Source organism: Gekko japonicus, unplaced genomic scaffold (genome assembly GCF_001447785.1).
Source record: "Gekko japonicus isolate JY-2015 unplaced genomic scaffold, Gekko_japonicus_V1.1 scaffold3911, whole genome shotgun sequence".
Classification (NCBI taxonomy): Eukaryota; Metazoa; Chordata; class Lepidosauria; order Squamata; family Gekkonidae; genus Gekko; species Gekko japonicus.
In genome coordinates, this window is record NW_015160344.1 from 72,886 (window position 1) to 96,161 (window position 23,276).

At 49.0% G+C, this 23,276-nt stretch overlaps 1 protein-coding gene across 1 annotated transcript in view; it reads left to right on the forward strand.

Moving 5' to 3' along the window:
- Nucleotides 1–9,437, forward strand: part of TMEFF2 (transmembrane protein with EGF-like and two follistatin-like domains 2) — a 79,713-nt gene extending 70,276 nt beyond the window's left edge. Inside the window, exon 7 of the mRNA XM_015417370.1 lies at nucleotides 9,086–9,437. Coding sequence (XP_015272856.1) covers nucleotides 9,086–9,182 — 97 coding nt within the window. The 3' untranslated portion in view covers nucleotides 9,183–9,437. The remainder of the gene's footprint in view (nucleotides 1–9,085) is intronic.
- The last annotated feature ends 13,839 nt before the right edge of the window (nucleotides 9,438–23,276 follow it).

Below are 23,276 nucleotides of genomic sequence, written 5' to 3' on the forward strand. Positions count from 1 at the left end.
CCGACCCACCCACCAATCAATTAGCCGGTGGGGGGACTCACCAGGAACAGAAGAGAGGCCCGGGCTATGTTGCCGGTGATGTGGCCATGGCACGTCTTGGGTGTACCAGAAGTGATGCCATCACATTGCACCCAACGCTCCTCTAAGCCATAGAGTCTTGCAAGAAAAAAAAGTTCTACGTTGTGAGCTCCTGGCATTAAAGTTGCGAGCAAGCGATTTGGCTGCTGCATAAATTAGTTTGCTCCGGAGCCCTCCTTCCTGAGCTGAGACAAAAATGGGTGAGCCGGAGGCTAAACAGCTGTGAGCTGGAGGCTAAAAAGCTCACACTAACCCAGCCTTAGAGGGAACGCCGGTTGCACCGTCATTGAGGACACACTGATTTTAAGATCAGAACACTATGATAGAAACCAGAGCATCACACCCTCCCCCATGTCACCGATGCGCCGACGTCACTTCCGGGTCATGTAGGCACGTCACGTTTACTTCTGTCTTCTTGCCTGTTTGGGGCGGGGGTAATTGGGGGGGCAGAGAGCAGTGCCCCAAACCAGGGCCCCACCCATACTGAAGGGTCTGGCATCCCTACCTGAAGCCAAGCACACACCAACTTCGTCAGATCTCAGAAGCTAAGCAGGGTCGGCCCTGGTTAATATTTAGATGGGAGACCACCGAGGAATACCAGGGTCGTGACGCAGAGGCAGGCAATGGGAAACCTCTGTCAGGTTCCCAGTCAGCTCACTCTCCCCAAAGGCTTTCGTTAGAGAAAGTTTATTAAAGAGATTTGAGATGACTTCTTTGTCAGGACTGAAAAGCGAAAGCGGGGACCCAGTGTATAACTGAAACCCACACTCCATGCACATGTCACACACCCATTGATGTTGTTCAGTCGCACAGTCGAGTCCGACTCTTCGCGACCCCATGGACCAGCTCCCACCTGGCCCTCCTGTCTTCTGCTGTCCTCTGAGGTTGGCTCAATTTCATGTTCGTTGCATCTATGACACTGTCTAACCATCTCATCCTTTGCCGTCCCCGTCTTCTTTGACCTTCAATCTTTCCCAGCATCAGGGTCTTCTTCTCCAGTGAGTGCTCCCTTCTCATTAGGTGGCCAAAGTATTTGAGCTTCAGCTTCAGTCTCTGGCCTTCCAGGGAACAGTCAGGGTTGACTTCTTTTAGGATTGACTGATTTGATCTTCTTGCAGTCCAAGGGACTCTCAAGAGTCTTCTCCAGCACCATAGTTCAAAAGAATCTATTCTTCGCACGCCCATAAGTATAAGCAATCCTAAGAACCCAGATGGATACAGTGGTTCAACTAGCCATTCAAAAGTCTTATCCTCTTCAAGGACACTCTCATGCGAATGTTCCTGAGGTGCTGCTTGAGAAGAACATAAGAACATAAGAGACGCCAATGTTGGATCAGGCCAAAGGCCCATCCAGTCCAATACTCTGTGTCACACAGTGGCCAGAAACACCAGGGGCCATCAGGAGGTCCACCAGTGGGGCCAGGACATTAGAAGCCCTCCCACTGTTGACCCCCCCCCAAGCACCAAGAAGACAGAGCATCACTTGTCCCAGAGCCCCTATCTATACCTTGTGGCTAATAGCCACTGATGGACCTCTGCTCCATATGCTTCTCTAATTCCCTTTTGAAGCCGTCCATGCTCGTAGCTGCCACCACGTCCTGTGGCAGTGAACTCCATGTGTTAATCACTCTTTGAAGGTTACCAGCATTGCCTCCCTACACTACAGACATTCACACAGTCGCTCTTCCTCCCACAGTCTCTCTCCCTCCCACCAGGAATGTCAGTGAGGGTGAGCGATAAGCGGACGGCTGGATACATCTGCTTTAGCTTAGCCAAAAGCGAGGGGGAGGGGAACGGGGTTTGCAGATTACATCATTCAGGTGGGTTACATACTACAGGCGTTGAAGACACAGGTGAGAACACAGCAGGAGGCGAGCCCGAGTCTGACAACCACCTCTTTCTTCTCTTGCCCTGTCCTGGAAGGCCCAGGCTAACCTGATCTCATCAGGCCTTGGAAGCTGAGCAGGGTCGGCCCTGGTTAGTGCTTGGATGGGAGACCACCAAAGATATACCCCAGAGAGCACTATGGTCTGGGGCCCAACATCAATCGACTATTCCGGGCCCCAAGGATGCAAGGCTCACCAGTACCAGGACCAGAGCCTTTTCTGTGGCGGCTCCTTACTGGTGAAACGAGCTCCCGGAGGAGATCAGGGCCCTGCGGGACCTTTTACAGTTCCGCAGGGCCTGTAAGACGGAGCTCTTCCGCCAGGCCTTTCAATAGGAGCCGCCACTACTGTTACCACCAATGATCCTAGTGAATGCTTGGACCCTAGGCCTGGCCCAGATATATCGCTAGGCCCATCGGCGCGAGGGATGATGATTAGATGAATAACGCGGATTGAGATCTGGAAGCACGCCATCTAACCTTCAGTATTGTATGCACTTTACTGTTAATTGTTAATTTAGGCTTTGAATGAGTATGTTTTATGTGGTTTTATATAGTTTTAAGACTTTTATGGGTATGCCAATTAGGTGTATTGTACCGCTTTGTTAGCCGCTCTGAGCCTGCTCGCAGGGTTGGCGGGGTAATAAATAAATAAATAAATAAAGAAGTCCAGGGTCGCTACTCAGAGGCAAGCAATGTTTGTTCTTGCCTTGGAAACCTGACAAGGTCACTGCAAGTCGGCTTCCCACCACCACATAACTCCTCACTCGGTGGGCAGTGGACTTTGCATCTCCTCCGGGATCTTGCTGAGACATCGCAAGGTGAAACCCATTTCAGCCTTGCTGGCGCTCGTCCACTAAATCAGACTCTTTTAAAATAAATCCCTTTCCAAAGAGAGAGAGAAAGCAAATAAAGAAGAACAGGTATTGCTTTCCTGCAGGAGGTAGAAAGCGCCGATATATCTCAGCATCCGTGTTGTGCTCAGCTTGGAGGACGCGCCCGACATCCCTTCTGGGGGGGAGAAAAAGGCCCCACATAATTCATAAATCCTTCTCCTAGCCTAAAGGCATGATAGAAAAATGGCTGCTGAAGTTTGGAGAGGCCCGCCGACTTAGTTGATTTCATCAACTCTCCCCTCCAGAGTCGATCCTCCCCTGCGAAAAGGCAGTGTATTATATTAAAGTGGGTTTCGGGGGAGCGTGAAGATAATTCAAACAGGCCGAAAAATACCGGGTCCATAAAAGGACGGAGACAGGAAAGTAACTGCTCCGCAGAAAAATGGCACTACATCATGTTGTTCGAGCAATCTTCCAAGCGATTCCGGGTTTGTCAGCTGCAGGCCATAAAGCAAGTGAACAGTTTATGCCCGCGGAGAACGGGGTGGGTTTTACATGGGCCCGGCCTATTTAACAGCCCGTGTGCCAGGTCTGTGACAGACCCATTTGGAAAGGGGCTATCTTTCGTTTCAGATGTGTCACCTCCTCCCTAACCTCTTTCTTGTTTTAAAAAATGTATTTTTATAGATTGTTATAAGAGTTACACCTTGTAACTGATATATCACTGGATCTAATAGGAAACTGACTGGCCCTGTGTGGGGAATGTAATTCATAGACAACTAGGGTTGCCCGTCCCCCAACGAGGGCGGGGGGGTTGCCCGCTTTCGAGACCCCCAATCCGCCAGCCCCAATCTGGCTGGCAGGGGGATCCCCACTCCCAAAATACCCTGTTCATCCCAACATGCCCAGCGCAATGATGTCACCTGGAGGTGGACTCTTTACTGCCGGAGCTCCGCTCCTGTGTGCTCCCGCAGGAAATGACCCCTGGCTTCTAGTGTCCTGGCCCCACTGGTGGACCTCCTGATGGCCCCTGGCATTCTTGGCCACTGTGTGACACAGAATGTTGGACTGGATGGGCCACTGGCCTGACCCAGCATTGGCTTCTCTCTTATGTTCTTATGTAATGGAGTGATCAGCATTGGTGGCATGATGTCCCTTCTGGCGCAACCCAGAAGTGAAATCATCACATCAGGCAAAACGGTCTAGTCTAGGGTGGCCAGGTCCCTTCGTCGCTCCGGTAGAGGGATTGGGGGGGCATTCCATGGGTGGGCAGGGACACCCCCAAACCCTGCCCCCAAGCTGCGGCCACCCCTCTCCGTCCCCTCCTGCGAAGATCCAAAGGGGCCTCCGGCTGATTGGTGGGCCACGCGCTCCCAGTCGATCAGCTGAAGCCCTTTAGATCTCTGCAGGAGGGGAGGGAGAGAGGTGGCCATGAGTGGCTGCAGCTTGGGGGCAGGGCTTGGGGGCAGAGCTTCTCCCATCAGCCAACTGGCCGGCAGCAGATTGGAGGCCCCAAGAGCAGGGGCTACCCCACCCAGACCTGGGGGGCTGGCAACTGTAGCTTAGTCATCAAAGCATCCTTTCGATCCACATAGGCTAGTAATGTGTATTGTGTATCCAGAAAGTTGTTCGGTTGGATTCAGTGCCCCACGAGTGGCATGGACAGGAGTCTCCTGCCTCCCCCCTTCCACTACGGCTTGTTGAACTCTCCCCCGTTCTGCTTCTGGTGGTTGGCGAGGGTTTCCGTGTCCCCCTGGGGGAGACAGATCTCCCACTCCCAGCAGGCCCTACCTGCTAGTACTCCAGCGGCTGGCAAGAGAAAGGGGAAAAAATAAGCCATTCTCAGTGGCCCATTCTGCCTCTAGCATTCGCTCTGTTGTTTTATCAAACCCACACAGGAACAGAAAAAAGATGTGGCTCAAAACCACAATCAAGAAGAAGAAGAGGAGGAGGAGGAGGAGGAGGAGATTGGTGCTTGGGGGGGTCAACAGTGGGAGAGCTTCTAATGTCCTGGCCCCACTGGTGGACCTCCCGATGGCACTGGTATTTCTGGCCACTGTGTGATACAGAGTGTTAGACTGAATGGGCCTTTGGCCTGATCCAACATTGGCATCTCTTGTTCTTATGTTCTTATGGATTTGTAGCCTGCCCTTCACTCAGAGTCTCAGAGCGTCTTACAAACTCCTTTCCCTTCCCCTCCCCACAACAGACACCCTGTGAGGTAGGTGGGGCTGAGAGAGCTCTTTCCAGAACTGTCCTTGAGACGACAGCTCTTATCAGAACTGTGGCTTGCCCAAGGTGCAAGTGGAGGAGGAGTGGGGACTCAAACCCGGTTCTCCCAGATTAGAGTCCACGCTCTTAACCACTACACCAATACCCCGGGCCAACACCATACTGACTGCAAAGTCACCCATGAACGGCCATAAAATGGCCATAAATCTATGCAGACGGCTACCATAAAACCGAGAAATCAAACGAAGTGAAAGTGGCACCCAACGCAGAGGGGAACTTCTGTTCCAACGTGGGTTTGGTAAGACAGCGGAGCAAATGCTAGATGCAGGATGGGCCAATGGTGTGATGTCACTTCCAGGTTTTCCCTGGAATGGACGCCATGCCTTTCTAATAATTGCCAGAAACTCTATGGTAAAGCCCAGGGGAACCCAGAAGTGACATCAGTCCTCTCTAGGAATCTCTGCAAACTCTATGGTTTTACCATAGATTTGCTGGCAGTTCCTAGAGAGACATGACCTGGGCAACCCTTCGGTCAGCAGACCCCGTTGATTAGAGTGAGGGATGGAATTATGTCTGAAGTGGGAATGAAGGATCTGCAAATATGGCCCTCTCCTCCCGACACTACACCAGTACAAAAGGACTTTTGGATCCGTCCAACCCATGGTTCGTGTGAAAGCCTTCTGTTATTTTTACTGGCTCAGTAATCTCCTGCACATGCCATTGGCCTGATCCAACATCGGCTTCTCTTATGTTCTCATGTTCATGTAAGGATCTAGTGTGAAATGGGTGGGGCAGAATCACATATAATGGAGTTGCCAACAGTGTTCCCTCTAAGCTGAGTTAGTGTGAGCTAGTTCACAGTTTTTTAGCCTCCGGCTCACAGATTTTTGCCTTCACTCAGGAACGAAGGCTCCAGAACTAACTAATTTATGCAGTAGCCAAAGCACTTGCTCACAACCAGTGTTCCCTCTAAGCTGAGTTAGTGTGAGCTAGTTCACAGTTTTTTAGCCTCCGGCTCACAGATTTTTGCCTTCACTCAGGAAACGAAGGCTCCAGAACTAACTAATTTATGCAGTAGCCAAAGCACTTGCTCACAACCAGTGTTCCCTCTAAGCTGAGTTAGTGTGAGCTAGTTCACAGTTTTTTAGCCTCCGGCTCACAGATTTTTGCCTTCACTCAGGAAACGAAGGCTCCAGAACTAACTAATTTATGCAGTAGCCAAATCGCTCGCTCACAACTTCAATGCCAATAGCTGACAAAGTAGAATCTTTGCTCCACAGCTACCCCACAGCTTAGAGAGAGCATTGGCTGCCACTATCACACATAACAAGAAAGGGTCATATTTCCCCCCCCAGCCTTCGTATAGTAACTGAAGGGCCTACTGGAAATTGATTGAGGGCACCTGATGCTTTGTCTGCAGCATATAAAGTTATTTCGAAACCTCTACCTGTTGAAGAATAGAATTAGGAGACCCTGGCGGGGGTGTTATTTCTCTCTCTATGGCAAAGATCCCCCTTGAGCATATTTGAACTGAACTTCCCCGGAGCCAACTTCCTTGGAAGACATTCCAGCAGGGAGATGCAGATTTCCTGGGAAACCCGCAGAGCATATGGGCTTTAATGCCGCCAACTTGCAAATGTGCCATTACCAATAATATTTTATGATGGCTAATTATAATTAATAGATGTGGACTGTTTCAGAATCGCAGGGAAGCAACTGAAAAGTCCTAGGCTGTTTCGGAACTGGTGTGAGCTTCTTCTTTTTTTGCCAACCCTGAAATAGAACAGGACCAAGTGACCAAAAGAGTACAAAAAAGTGCTCTTATCTTTCCCTTATATAACTGTTATTTCCAGAGTTGGCCGCTGTCTGAGAGATTTACAAGAACTCATGGGGCACTCAATGAAATCGACGAGCAGTAGGCTTAGAACAGATAAAAAGGAAGTCCTTCTTCACCCAAAGAGTGATGAACACATGGAATTCACTGCCACAGAAGGTGGTGGCAGCTACAAGCATAGACAGCTTGTGGAAGATGGAATTTTTTTAATGAATTAGAAGTGGGCACCACTTCAAATGGGTTATTTTTGTGAGTACTGTGTGCGTGCATGTGTTTGCGCACCTGGAAGTCATGATGTCTTCTGGCAACCCCTGTATTTCAGAGAGGTGGTTTGCTATTGCCTGCCTCTGCATCCCGGCCCTGGTATTACTTGGAGGTGTCCCTTCCGATTACTTGCCAGGGCCGGCCCTGCTTAGCTTCCGTGATCTGACGAGATCGGACTTGCCTGGGCTATCCAGGTCAAAACACCCCTTCAAGATGTCTGACGGATACTAACTAATTTACTTTATGTATTATGTGGCTTTCACCCCAGTGGAGCCAGTCAAGGCCATCCAGTTAATTAGCATCTGCTGTGATTGGAAAACTAGGGAGGTGACTCCATAACTTACACCAGTCTCCTCTTCTCCTCTCCTCACAACAACCCTGAGAGGTAGGTTAGGCTGAAGTTAGGTGTGGCTGGCCCGAGGTCACCCAGCAAGCTTCCATGGTTCAAGTGATGATTCAAACCTGGATTTCCCAGATCCTAGTTGGGCACTTTAACCACTACACACACACATACACACCTCCTCCACTATGTTCAGGGTGGCATACAAGGTTCTCAGTCTGGTGTGGTGGTTAAGTGCGCGGACTCTAATCTGGGAGAACCGGGTTTGGTTCCTCACTCCTCCACTTGCAGCTGCTGGATGACCTTGGGCAAGCTATAGCTCAGCCCCACCTACCTCACAGGGTGTCTGTTGTGGGGAGGGGAAGGGAAAGGAGTTTGTAAGCCGCTCTGAGACTCCGAGTGAAGGGCGGGGTATAAATCCAATCTCTTCTTCTTCTGTTTTGTGAGAGGGAAAGAAAGTTCGCTTTGTCAACTCTTTCCACCCCAGGCATAATTTTATAAACCTCTATCAAGTCCCCCATTAGTTGTCTCTTTTCTAAACTGAAAAGTCCCAGGCTTTCCTTCTAGGGAAGCTGCTCCAACCTCCTAATCATCTTGGTCGCCCTCCTCCTTTTACCAGCTCTGCAATGTCCTTTTTGACATACAGTGACCAGAATTGTACACAATATTCCAAAGGAGGATCAGGGGAAGGCCTCGGCCTCTGTGCCTTGTTGTTGGCCACTGCTGTTGGCTTCTGTTGTTCTTGGCCTTGTTGTTGGCCATTGTTGGCCCCTGTGTGAGACAGAATGCTGGACTAGATGGACCCTCCCTGGTCTGATTAGGATTGTCAGGCCTTACCTGGCTGCTGGCCGGTGGGGGGAGAGCCCCGTTCTGCCCAATGTGCCCAGTGTGATAGTGTCACTTCACCAGGGATGTTGGGCAGGCTGGAGTTTTTCGGGGATGGGGCTCCACCCACCAGCTAGCTGGCCAGTGGTTGATTGGGGCCCCCGAAACCAGAGGAATCCCCACCCCCATCGGGGGAGTGGCAACCCTAGGTCTGATCTAGCAGGGTTCTTCCTGTGTTCTAATGAAGGCCTTGGCCTCTCTGCCCGCACCTTAGATCTGTACAAGGCCACGACGATATCGGCCGTTTTATTCTCATTCTCTTTCCTAACAATCCGTAACCTAGAGTTTGCCTTTTTCACTGCTGCAGCACATGGGGTTGACACTTTCGTTGAGCTCTCCACTATGACCCCAAGATCTTTTCCCCTCTCAGCCTCAGCAAGTTCAGTCCCCATTAGCCTATACCGGAAGTTGGTTGTTGTTATTATTTTTTGCGGTGGATATTTAAACCAGGGCATGGAAATAACCCTTGCTGTATGCAAGTGGCGTTCTCGGGGGGAGAAATAATTTGGCTCCTTCAGTCTTCCAAATGTAAATCAGATTCCAGAAGAGCGCACTGGGGGTTGATTCTCTCCAAGACGTTCCGACGTCTCCAGGACGTTCCGACGTCAGTGCGCCGACACGTGGCCCAGGCAGGCGGAGATGTCAGCCGCCCTTCCCTGGCCCACAATCCGTCAACTGTCATTTAGCAAAGCAAATCTCATGCTGTTCCCCCCCCTCCCTGTCGCTTTCAGGAAATGTCCCAGGAGTAACAGAATCCACCGGCAGAAGCAAAACACAGGTCACTACAGTTCAGACAACACAACCAGAGCATCAACCCGATTAATTTAAAAAGAGCGCATGTTTCCACAATGGCAAAAGTAGACTGCAGAGAGCTTGGACTGACAAAGAAAAGAAAAAGAAAAACGCAGTATTATAGACAAAAGAACTACACATGTTGCCTTGCATTTGTGGTAATCGACACCAATGAGAGAAAAAAAAAACATGTACTACAGCTATATTTGATTATGTATGGATATATTTGAAATAGTAAACATTGTCTTGATGTTTTTTCTGTAATGTAAATAAACTATTTATATCACACAATATAGTTTTTTCTTTTTCATGTATTTGTTATATATAATAAATACTCAGTGATGAGAAAAAAAAATTTTGCTTTCTTAAATGTGTTCTACCTTCCAGCTGTGTACTTTTAATAGAATTTTTATTGTCTTAATATATTTAAGAACAACAGTGCATGCAGTCAAACAACAACCATATTATTAGCATACAACACTTCCATGTAACAACTGAGGTTCCCAGCTGTGTACTTTTAATAGAATTTTTATTGTCTTAATATATTTAAGAACAACAGTGCATGCAGTCAAACAACAACCATATTATTAGCATACAACACTTCCATGTAACAACTGAGGTTCCACAAAAACCGAAAATGCATTAGCCTTATTAAGAATACATGTTGTTTCACATATAATTAAGTTTGTCCTAGAGCAGGGGTGTCGATCTCATTTGTTATGAGGGCCGGATCTGACATAAATGGGACTTTGTTGGGCCAGGCCATGTGTGCCGTAAAATGTAATGCCAGGTACCAGAGTAGGGTTGCCAAGTCCCCCTGGGGGGCGGAGAAACCCCCGCACGAGAGGCCCATTCGCCGCTGGTGGGGATTGGGCCGCCAGCGGGGACCCCACCCCCAAAGCATGTGACGTGCCCGGCATGAACACATCACCCGGAGGTGACGCAATCACGTCGGGCACGTTGCAAGGGGACGCTCTATCATCTGAGGGGAATTACTCTCCCAATAAATTGGCAGCTCCTGTACCTGAGGAGACAGTCCATAACAGCGGGAACCTGTCCCGAAGCCAGTTGGAATATACCAGAATCAGTGGGATAAATTGTTGGATGGGTTTTGGGGGTAAGTTTATAACATACCCGGGTCTCTCTTTTCAAACTCAGAAAATCATTTTAAAATATATCTTTATAAAAAGATGTGACTTAATGTGCAGCACCTGACAGATGGTGACCTGATGAAACTGAGGGAAACGAGCGCCAACCGAGGTCCGTCGTCGCGGGACTGTATATTATTGTGTTGCTTTAACGTGTTGCCTTAATAGGAATGTATTATTGTCCACAAACGTAAGCCTTGTATAAACTATTCTATTGGGAGAGTAATGTTTACTCCAGAGTAAATATATATATACGGTGTAACAGTCTATGAGCTGTTTTTGTTTTGCCTACAACCTCCAGGCGGTGGCTGGAGATCTCCTGGGATTGCAACTGACTTCCAGGGGACAAAGATCAGTTCCCCTGGAGAAAATGCCTGTTTTGGAGGGTGGATTCTCTGGCATTATACCCGATTGAGGCCCCTCCCCTCCCCAACCCCGCCCTCCCCAGGCTCCACCCACCCAAATCTCCAGATATTTCCCAGCTCTGAGTTAGCAAACAGGTAGGTGCTTTTCACCCAGGCACGGGGAAAAGATAGCTATCTGTACTATTAAAAAGTAATCACAGAATTTACACTAGATTATTTGAAGCCCCATCTGCAAATGTAATTATAACCCTGTCTTTGGTAGGACAGTCTACATCTATGGTTGCCAACCCCCAGCTGGGGCCTAGCCGCCCTGAGCCGGCCTCAGCTGGGAGGGCGGGTTATAAATCTGATAAATAAATATTTCTATTTTTTCTATTTATTTATATATTCACACACACAAAACCTTTATTGGCACTGAAAGCACGAGACATCATGGAAAAACAGCAAAATACTAAGATGCATCAGTCACTTAAAAAGGTAAAGGTTCCCTTGCTCGAAAGCTAGTTGAGTCCGAATCCCAGAGCCAGGAGGCAACATCAGGGGAAGGCCTCGGCCTCTGTGCCTTGTTGTTGGCCACTGCTGTTGGCTTCTGTGCTTTGTTGGCCTCTGTTGTTATTGACCATTGTTGGCTCCTGTGTGAGACAGAATCCTGTACTAGATGGACCCTCACTGGTCTGGTTAGGGTTGTCAGATCTTACCTGGCTGCTGGCCGGTGGGAGGGGAGCCCCGTTCTGCCCAGTGTGCCCAGTGTGATGGTGTCACTTCACCAGGGACGTCGGGCAGGCTGGAGTTTTTCAGTGATGGGGCTCCACTCACCAGCTAGCTGGCCAGTGGTTGATTGGGGCCCCCGAAACCAGAGGAATCCCCACCCCCATCGGGGGAGTGGCAACCCTAGGTCTGATCTAGCAGGGTTCTTCCTGTGTTCTAATGAAGGCCTTGGCCTCTCTGCCCTGTTGTTGGCCCTCCAGAGGAACTGGCTGGGCATTATGTGAGACAGGATGCCAGACTAGATGGACCACTGGTCTGATCCAGCAGGGGTCTCCTTATGTTCTTAAGAAGGCTTCAGTCTCCATGTCCTGTTATTGGCCCCCCAGAGGAACTGGTTGGCCACTGTGTGAGACAGGATGTTGGGCTAGATGGAACACTGGTCTGATCCAGCTGGTTAATGAAGGCCTCGGCCTCTCTGCCCTGTTATTGGCCTCCCAGAGGAACTGGTTGGCCCCTGTGTGAGACAGGATGCTGGACTAGATGGGCCACTGGTCTGATCCAGCAGGGCTCTTCTCATGTTCTTAGGAAGGCCTTGGCCTCTCTGCCCTGTTATTGGCCCCCCAGAGGAACTGGTTGGCCACTGTGTAAGACAGGATGCTGGACTAGATGGACCACTGGTCAGATCCAACAGGGCTCTTCTTATGTTCTTAGGAAGGCCTCAGGCTCTGTGCCCTGTTGTCGGCCCTCCAGAGGAACTGCTTGGCCCCTGTGTGAGACACGATGCTGGACTAGATGGACCACTGGTCTGATTCCAGCAGGGCTCTTTCGATGTTCTTGTGTTCGTATGTCCTGATTTCGTAGGTTTTGTGCTAGGAGGCAACATCAGGGGAAGACCCTGTGTGAAAGAGGAGGCTAGACTGGATGGATCGCTCCTCAGATGCAACAGGGATCCTCTTATGGTCTCCTGGAAACACCCAATAGGCTAGTTTGGTCTTTTCTATCAAGAACATCCTAGCTAGATTAGTCCCGCTCTGACTTTTTAAAGGGCAAGATAAAAGAAAGTTACAAGACAGCTGTAGAAAAATGGACAGATACAACCTAAATGAGGGAGTCCTCAGAAGGACCGTTTGCCATGAAGCAGCAGCGGCCAAGAGCCGCTTAATGGCTGCCAAAGGGAAGCAGATTTGACTTTCTCCAAGTAACAATACCTGGCGGTGAATGAGCTGTGTGTAGTGGCTCACTACAAAGACAATTCCTACCTCACCGCCACAAATATTTCTGTGCGGTAGTGGCACAATTGCCAATGGTTTAGGGTCAGCTGTTAACTGGGAACAAATCCCCAAGAAGATAATGAAGTGAATCAGACTCCGGCAGCTCTCAACTAAGTGATTTCAACTTTATTTAACAAGAACGATCCAACACGAAAAACCATAGGAGCCAGAGCTCCTTTTAAACATCCCGGGCTGGGGAAACCACACCCAGTAGAACAGTAAGAACCACTCATATTTACAGGATAAAGACCAATAGAATACTTTCCCTCCAAGTCCTCTGCTGTGCTGCGATTGGCCTGCTGTCAGGAGCAGCCAATGAGAAGTGGCAGATCAGGATACTGAGCTTCTATGAAGCAAGGACTGAAGCTTGGCATATAGTTCATAGTCCAGTACGCAACAGATAACATCAATATTGAGCAGTTTGAAACAGGCATAATATGTAAACCAGTACCTGGGTGTACCTGAAAACAATAATCTTTAGTATTTTCCATAACTTCCAAACACCGATCAGTACCACAACTTTACCGTCATTCTATGTGAGCGATAGTGGGTGTAAGTCAAGTAAAACAAGTTCAGTGCTGTGAGAACAAACCTGTAATAAATGGTTATGGTGACCAAGGCCCATAAAGCTGTGGGAGGGGCTGTGGCTCGGTGGTAGAGCATGGGCTTTCCTTGCAGAAGGTCCTGGGTTCGATCTCTGGTTTCTCCAGCTAAAAAAGGTAGTAGGCAACATGAAGCTCCTCTGCGTGAGAGCCTGGAAAGCCACTGTCAGAGTAGACAGTACTGATTTTGATTGACCGATGGGTTGACTCACCTAAGGAAGCTTCATGTGTTGGCATATGTGTTCATTCAGTCCCAAACATCATGGGCATCTCTCCACATAGTTACCTGCTTGGTGAATGAATGAATTTTATTGTTACGGCGCTTAGCCAGCAATGTTACCTGCTGGGTGAGTAAGCGACTATGTCGTTCAGGCTGATTATATCCCCATACCAAGATGGTGGTGGTGGTGGTGGTGATGGTGGTGACGACGACGACAATAATGGTGGTGGTGGTGGTGGTGGTGGTGACGACGACGGCAATGATAATAATGGTGGTGGTGGTGACGACGACAATGATAATGGTGGTGGTGGTGGTGACGATGATAATGGTGGTGGTGACGGTGACGGCAATGATACTGGTGGTGGTGGTGACGACGACAATGATAATGGTGGTGGTGGTGGTGACGACAATGATAGTGGTGGTGGTGGTGGTGATGACGACAATGATAATGGTGGTGGTGGTGGTGGTGGTGACGACGACAGCAATGATAATAATGATGGTGGTGGTGTGACGACAACAACAATGATAGTGGTGGTGGTGGTGGTGGTGACGACAACGACAATGATAATAATGGTGGTGGTGACGACGACAATGATAATGGTGGTGGTGGTGGTGGTGACGACAACGACAATGATAATGGTGGTGGTGATGTTGACGACGACGATGATTTATAAACTGCCCTCTCCTGAAGGGCTCAGGGCAGTATACAACATTATTAAAACATACAGAATTTAAATATAAGACAAATAATTATTAATTACAGATAAAACAATAGACATCAATAAGATAACTGATGGTGTTTACTATATTTCTCTCATAGGGGGTATCATAGGGCGGACATGGTCAAGGACGTTGCTGTCCTCAGTCATAGGCCTGGTCGAACATCTCCATCTTACACACCCTGCGGAACTGAGTTAAGTCCTGCAGGGCACAGATGTCACCAGGTAGAGAATTCCATCATGCCAGCACCAGGGCCAAGAAAACCCTGGCTCTAGTTGAGGACAGCCGGACAGTTTGGTGTAGTGGTTAAGTGCGCGGACTCTAATCTGGAAGGACCGGGTTTGATTCCCCACTCCTCCACTTGCACCTGGCTGGATGACCTTGGGCAAGCCATAGTTCTGATAAGAGCTGTCCTTGAAAAAGAGCAGTTTCTATCAAGAGCTCCCTCAGCCCCACCTACCTTACAGGGTGTCTGTTGTGGAGAGGGGAAGGGAAAGGAGTTAGTAAGCTGCTCTGAGACACCTTTGGGTAGTGAAGGGCGGGGTATAAATCCAATCTCCTCCTCCTCCTCCTCCTCCTCCTCCTCCTCTTCTTCTTCTTCTTCTTGGCAAGGGATCCCCAGTAGATTTTGGTCTTCCGAGCATAAGGCTCTTTGGAGGACATACTGAGAGAGGTGGTCCTGGAGGTACATTGTTCCCAGACCGTTACGGGCTTTAAAAATTAATGCTTCAGCTCAAACCATGTATGTGCCTAGTCATACGAGCAGGTAAGGACTCAGACAGCCATCCATGAAGGTAGAGGTTAAGATGGCTGTGTTGCCACAGGTCAATTGCCCTGACCTTGGATGGTCCATTCTAGCCTGATCTCGTCAGATCTCAGAGACGAAGTAAGGTTAGACCTGGTTAGTACTTGGACGGGAGACCACCAGGTAGGCTACACAGAGGCAGGCAATGGCAAGCCACCTTTTTTCGTCTCTTGCCTTGTAGACCCTGCGGGGGTTACCATAAGTCAGTTGTGACTTCGCAGCACTTTTCACCACCAAACTGGTCCAGACAGTGTCTCAATTGAGGGGAACGTTAGGTAGAATTTCAATACAAGGGAGCTCCCTTTTTGTTTTAATTGACGGGCCTGCTATGACTCATAAGTGTTGGGTTTTGGCATATGTGGGCGATCTAAGTCCACGTCTCCACTGAGCACTTAAGTGTCCTTGGCAAACCATTCTTCCTCGGCCTGTCTGTCCCACCCACATCATGAAGCTGCCAGGGGAGGAAAAGATGGGAACGCTCTAAAAGCACCTTATATAAATGACTCAATAAAAGTAAAATACAAAGCTCTGGAAAAGTGCTTTTGAAAAGACGTTTGTCTGATCTGTTGTTCTGTGATCCATGCTCGAAATACACCAACACAATTGCCTGTCTTTTAGGACAGTTATGGCACATAAGAACATAAGAGAAGCCAATGTTGGATCAGGCCAATGGCCCATCCACTCTAACACTCTGTGGCACACAGTGGCCAAAAATACCAGGTGCCATCAGGAGGTCCAGCAGTGGGGCCAGGATACTAAAAGCCCTCCCACTGTTGCCCCCCACCCCCAAGCACCAAGAATACAGAGCATCCCTTGCCCCAGCCGGAGAGTTCCTATCTATACCTTGTGGCTAATAGCCACTGTGATGGACCTCTGCTCTATATGCGTATCTAAATACCATAATACCAAGATGCTTGTGGTCGGGTAATGACCTCTAAACTCAGTTGCAGTTTTTATTTTCCTCTCTATCAGGCCCATAGCTACAGGGGCAACGCCCCCTCCCTAATTTGCCCTGCCCCCTCCTGGTCCTCCCGGCTTCTGGCAGCCAAGGGAGCAGCAGTCGCTCCCCAGCCGCACAATGCGGCTGACCGGTACTCCAGCGAGCCACTCTCAGATTAGCAGCCATGGCCATCGCTGGGAGAGAGAGGCAGATGCCTTCTTTGAAGAGATTGACTCTATAAAGCAGAGGTGTTATTTGTTACAAGGGCCGGATTTGACATAAATGTCACTTTGTTGGGCTGGGCCATGATTGCCATAAAATGTAACAGCAGGTACTGGAGATATATTTATTTATTTATTTATTTATTCGACTTGCTACCCCGCTTTAACCCCCGAAGGGGTCTCTGAGCGGCTACAGTTATTCATTATCCCTAACCTATGGCCACAATTCTTAGGGGTGGGGACATCCCTACCGGCACCCAGTGGAGGGGGGATTTTTTCTTTTTCTCGGGTCGGCTCCATTGTCTTCAGCTTCGGCTTCTGGCTCCTTTATAAAGGACATAGGCAAACCCAGTTAACTATTATTACCGATTCCTTGCAGTGACACCAATTGATTTACTGGGGGACCCACAAAAGCCCCAATAAATGTATTTAATCATATGCAAGACTAGGTTTTCCCCAAGGGATACCATAAAAGGGGAAGTACCGGACATCTCCATACATACCAGTTGTTGCGGGCCGGGTAAGACCCCTGGGTTGGCCGGTTCTGGTCCCCGGGCCTTATGTTTGACACCCCTGCTCTAAAGGGAGTCAGAGGGCAAACCTGGTGCTGGCATGCAGCAAAGGGACCATTGCACCTTCTTCAAGAGGACTCTGCCATGCCCCGGGCGGTCGGTGGTTCAGGAGGGGACTTTATTTAACAAACCGGGTAAGACCCCTGGGCCCGGGCCTTATGTCTGAAAACCCTGCTCTAAAGGGAGTCAGAGGGCAAACCTGGGGCAGGCATGCAGCAAAGGGACCATTGCACCTTCTTCAAGAGGACTCTGCCATGCCCCGGGCGGTCGGTGGTTCAGGAGGGGACTTTATTTAACAAACAGAGAGTCTCTGTGCCAGGAGTGTCCAAACTGCACATCCATTCCAGTCATTTTTATTGCTCATAGACCCATAAGTCATAAGCAAATAGACAGGGTATAATACCTACAATAAAGTACAGCATACATACATACGGTACATTACAATTACAGTTACAGTTTCACAGAATGAAGCAATTTAAGTTACCAAATATATATATTAACTGCCTAAAAGGGCAGAGTCAATTCTTTCACACATATTGTGCGGCTCCTGGCAGGGGAGCTGGGGAAGTGAAGTGGAGTCATGCCCTCATTTTTTCTTTTTCTCGGGTCGGCTCCATTGTCTTCAGCTTCGGCTTCTGGCTCCTTTATAAAGGACATAGGCAAACCCAGTTAACTATTATTACCGATTCCTTGCAGTGACACCAATTGATTTACTGGGGGACCCACAAAAGCCCCAATAAATGTATTTAATCATATGCAAGACTAGGTTTTCCCCAAGGGATACCATAAAAGGGGAAGTACCACAAACAAATAGCATTGGACAAATAAATATCATTATCAATATCTGTTTTTACCCCTTTTGCTTTTATGTCTCATTTAATGTTAATGAAAAGCAAATTTGCATATTGTTAAATAAAAATGTGTTTGTAATATCTGTTCATGTCTTGCGGCTCTCAGACATCTGTCGTTTATTCTGTGTGGCTCTTACGTTGAGCAAGTTTGGACGCCCCTGCTCTTCGCTAACGTCCTTAATACATTGGTATTGCTAACAAGCATGTGAGGCCTAGTTCCTTGGCTTCTTCTACATGTCCCGGAAGTTTTGCATTGCTCTCCTTGACACTGAAGAGGCAGAGGTATGCATGTTGATAGCCAGGACAGTACCGGGAAACTGACTAAGCTTGTGTCACCTGAACAATGAGTAGCCAGGATCCTGGAACGGACCTATAGATTAGAAGTCACAATGTAAATAGCCTATCACAGGAGTGGGTGGGTGTGGGATGGGGTGTTTTGCACGAATATAAGCAGGGCCCCAGCCCTGCTGGAGTTGCCTTAGAGTTGAGCTGAAATCACAATAAACTATGAGCTGATCACTTCCCGTGCCTCGAACCCAGTATATTTCACTAGCCAAGGCTGACCCTGCTTAGCTTCCGAGATCTGATGGGACCAGGCTAGCCTGGGCTACCCAGGTCTGCCTCTTATTTTGTCCCAGTAGAGCTCAGAAACAAACCCAAAAAAAAATCATCTTTTAAAAATCTCTCAAGTTTCTCTGTAAACCAACTGATCAGGGGTCATTTCCTGCCGGAGCGCACAGGAGCAGAGCTCCGGCAGTAAGGAACCCAGGGGGCGGGCACAAGCAACAAGCCCCGCCCCCTGCTCCCCACAGCCCTCAGTCGGGCCATGAGGAGCAAGAAGCAGCCAGGTAAGTTGCAGAGCCCCACCCCCGGCCCGCCTTCAGGTACAAGCTCTCCCTCCTCTGCAAGGACAGATCTGCACGTCCCCCCCCCCAACAGCTAGCAATCCAAAACAGTCCAGTGGAGCCTAAGCGGTGGGTGTTGCCTTCTGACACACTTCCGGTGATGTCAGGGGGTGTGGCATATGCAAATAAGTTATGCTAATAAGTTATGCTAATGAGCTCCGGCACCTCTTTTTCTACAAAATGACCCCTGCAACTGATTAAAGACCATCTCATCTCTTCGCCCCCACATCAGATGCACCGTGAACTGCCATACTCCCCCCCTTCAGATGCTTGCACACTTTGCCATAGCGGCAAGTTTTGTTTTAGAGGGAGAACGAACATCCCGCTAAGAGCAAAGTTCATAAGAGCACATCAAAGCAAGCACCTCCACGCTTGTCGCCTGTGACCTTTTGCTTTTAATTACACAGGGAAGGGCTGGAGATTCACTCTGTTGGATAGGGTGGGTTGGGAATTGTCGATTCACCAACGGTTGGGCAGAGAAAAAGAAATACCCTCAGCCCAGTCCTATGCAGGTTCCAGAGGAGTAAATCCTCAAAACCTTCAAAGGGGCCTCCTCCCAAGTAAGTGGGGTATAGGACTGCCCCCAAAGGAATACTGTAAGCATACTTGTTGGGACTTGTATCGGACAAAGAGAGTGTTTGACTCTCAAAAGCTTACACCACGAAACTCTCGTTGGCCTCTCAAGTGCTACTGGACTTGAATCCATAGAGTTTCTGGTGACTCCTAGAGCTACTTGTTGCCACTTCCAGTTAGAACTTCTGGTAAGTACATGAGGCTGCATTTTTAAAAAATGTCCTCCCCCATGCTTTCTGCAGCCTACAGCAGCAGCAAGATGGCCAAGCACACCAAGAAAGATGGCATTGTGGGTAAATACGGTACCCGATATGGAGTTTCCCTGAAGCAGGTGTGTCACGGCTCAGGTGGGGTGTCACCTGACGCTGCCACCACTCTGGTTCCAGGCTCCTCTGAGAAGGCCCAGAGCACCTTCCCAGGCCTTTAGACCTCCCTTTTGGCCGAATAATAGGCATGAGAACCAGGCAGAGTGAACAATAAAAAAGTTTATTTTAGGAGAGGTCAAACAAACAAGGTGCAGAATTATAACAGCAAGTGGGTGAAAAGAAAAGAAATCAAATCAAATGCCCTAACGCGTCTAAATATATACTATCCCTAGCTCACTATTCCAAGTGACACTAGACTACTCACCCTTCCCTCAGGATGAGGGTCTCTTCCCCACAGCAGCCTCAGTCCCTTCTGGCTCTGGCTCCTGGGAAGAAGAACAGCTTCTGCTCTGGCACCAGCTCTTTTGTTCCCCAGCCCTCTTCTTCCCTATTGGTCAATTTTGGCTCCAAAATCTCTCAGGGGCTTCTGGAAGTTGTAGGCCTAGCCTCACCTACTGCTAGCCAGGCTCCCTGGGCCTAGTAGGCCTCTGGTGGCACAGCCCAGATCATGACAAGGTGGTATAGAAGATTAAAATTAGATGCCATTGTAACAGATCTATGTTAACGCCTATAATTTGCTTCCATTTGACCATACGTTTTTGAACTATTTCATCCTGCATTTTCAATTCCATCAGCATACCATACATTTTCTTAATAAGTTTCTCTCTTGGTACATAATAATTTTTCAAATGCATCTTGTTCGACATAAAATCCATCTGTCTGTTTATCCTTACTATATCTAGGTTCCACTTGTTCTCTAATCCACCAATCTGAGTTTAGTTCCCTTTTCTTTAATTATTCCTGAGATTCTAAATTATTTCCATCATCTAACAGTTCTGCGTATCTAATAACTGCCTGTTTTGAAGTCAACGGTGGTTGTGAAAAAGCTTCCGCTGGAGATACCCATCTTGGAATTTCAGTATATATCAGCGGACGGATCTTTTCCCAGGTTGTCAGTAGTGATCTTCTTATCATGTGAGTTTCCCGGAGGAAGATGGTATAGAAGATTAAAATTCGCCAGCACACCAAGTGTTCTGTGGTAAGACCAAAACGAAGAGGAAAGCTGTGGGCAGGGGTCATTTCCTGCAGGAGCGCACAGGAGCAGAGCTCTAGCAGTAAAGAGCCCAGGGGGCGGGCACATGCAACAAGCCCCACCTCCTGCTCCCAGCAGCCCTCAGTCAGAGCAAGAAGCAGCCAGGTAAGTTGCAGAGCCCCCCCCCCCCGGTCCAAAACAGTCCAGTGGCACTTTTAAGACCAAGTTTTATTCAGGTGCAAGCTCTCCCTCCTCTGTGAGGACAGATCTGCAAGGACCCCACACACACCTCCACCAGGAGGTCTGGCAACCCTGCCTATGTCAGACTTCACATTGCATAGGAATGTACAGAGGTTTAGATCCAATGCATGTTGCATAATGTACATATAACCCTTAGTGCAACAGTGGAGTCCAATATCGGAAGGTCGCTCCAGAGTGGGTGCCGGCACACCACGGGCAGTGGGACAAGATAGCACACAATCTCCACCTCTTCATCGTGCATTTGAATGTTTAGACTTATGATGGTTTCAAACAATCTCCAATAAAACCTCAGGGAGAACAATTCAAGCAGAATCGGGCAGTCGTACCTCCTCCATAATGGCATGACCTCGATACTTGTCCCAAGGTCGCCACAACAATATGCTGACTGAGAACACGAAGTGGGAAATAGGTGGCAAGAAGGTTGGGATGCTAAGTGACAGTAAGTCTGGATTTTGCACAAAGGCAGTGCTGTGTAGTTGTGCTGGGTCAGCCGGACACCACGGATACCATGCACTGGAAACTGGATACACAGTCCGAAATCAAGTCGAGCAACAGAGCCAACGGCCAGAAAGCCGGGAAATCAGTCAAAGGTTGCGGGAGCTAGGAGCAGGGAGCGGAGACTAACAGTCATGATCAGGTCTGAACATGCATGGTTGCCTCCGTGGTGAGGCAGGTGCGTGGGGGTGTTTATGACCAGGTCCTCCCTTCCCTGGGAGTCAACCTGCCAAGACTCACAGTCCCTCACGTTGCCTTTGCAAGAGCTGCAGTCTGGGACTCCTCCTTCGCTCTTGCACATCCAGCCGCTGGCGTGCCCTGTGTCTGGGACACTCAGGGGAACTGGGTGGGGAGTCTGGCCTCGGGGTGTCTCCCCCTGGGGGGTGCTGGGCCAAGCTCTGGATCAGGCTCTCCCTCTGGCTGCCCCTCCTGTGCCGCTGCTGGGGCCTCTTCTCCCTCAGGGGCTGTTGAGGGTTCCTCTTCTGGGCTGACTCCGGCGGAGGCTGGGTTGCTCCCTGCCTCTTCCTCGTCGGAGGAGTCGTCAGCCACAGCAGAGCCAGGACCCATGACATTAGTGGTTAAAATGTTGGACTAGGCCCAAGGAGATCTGGGTTCAGATCTGCCTGCCATGAAGCTCACCAGGTGACTTTGAGCCAGTCACTCTCTCGGCTTAACTTGCCATGCAGTAGGGTTGCCGGTTTTCGGTGGCAGCCTGGAGAGGATGGAGTTTGGAGAGGGGAGGGACCAAAGTGGAATATAATGCCATAGGGCCAACCCTCCAAAGCAGCCATTGATGATCTCTGTGGTCTGGAGATCCATAATAATTCTGGGAGATCTCCGGGCCCCACCCTACCTGGCAGGCTCGTGAGCATAGAGGGAAGAGCACCTGAGCTCCTTGCGGGAAAGGCAAGGTAACAAAACAGTACTAAAAACAATATGTATCTGATCTTAACATCTGCTTCTTCAGAACCACCCAGAGCCCACAGACAATGTCTCTGCTTTTCCATCTGAGACCTGCAAATTCATTTCACACCAGCCGCTTCGAAGGACATCCAAGGAGAGGTTTGTCAAGGCGAGCCAATTTCATCCTATCTCTGCAATTAGATGCCCATTTGAATTGTGAGGCTCTCGGAGCTTTGAAGTGAACGTTTCTGAAATTAGGAGATCTCATTCTTCTGGGTGCGTTTGATTGAGTTAGGAAGCGTTTTAATTAACTGCTTTGTCTTAGCACAAGGGCCAATGAAAAGAGCAGCTGATGCGAAACACACACACCCGCACGTATACGCATGCCTATATTTGTCTATGCATTTGTGCAGGACTGAAAGGGAGCCATCGAGTAATAAAATGTGCTGCAGTCGTGTTCAGAAGCAGCCAAGTGCACATAATAATAATAAAAAAGGCTGCTCCGGGTTGGTTTTATAGTGCTAAGTAGACGGCATTAACCAGGGCTTATAAATAAAGAGTCAATACTCTAGAACTCGTTCTAGGAAGCCAGTTACCGGGATGATCAAAACCAGGACAAGGCCTCAGAGATGACCTTTGCTCGCGATTATTTTTCTCCCCGTACGGCTTATGTATGACCTTTTTTTCTGGTGGTGGGCAAAGTCATTAAGCACTTATGTAAATGAGATCAGAGAAACACTGGCGGAGGGGAAAGGAGACGGGCATTTCGTGCCATTAAAACAAAACCGTTCAAGATGATAACTAGACCCAACAAAGGCAGAACGAGCCAGACTCCCCTCGAAACAGATTCACGCAGGTCACACATCTTTAGCTTGTTACCAGCCAGACATGAAGCAAAATGCAATTGTGAGCGGCAAACGGGATGCCAGCAACGTGTAGCGTCACCCCTTCTAACCCCTATGAGATGGGGCTTTCGAAATGGCAGTCCTTTCACGTCTGATCAGACATAAAGAAAGCATAATTGTTCTGTACCGGTCTCTCGCTTCTCTAATGCACATATACACCCGATGTGGGGTAGGAGAGGTGGGATTGGCCTGCCATCAAGCTTACGACAGGGTGGGGAAGAGACGGGCCGAGTTCCGGAGCGTGGCCTTTCATGTGACCCGGAGTAC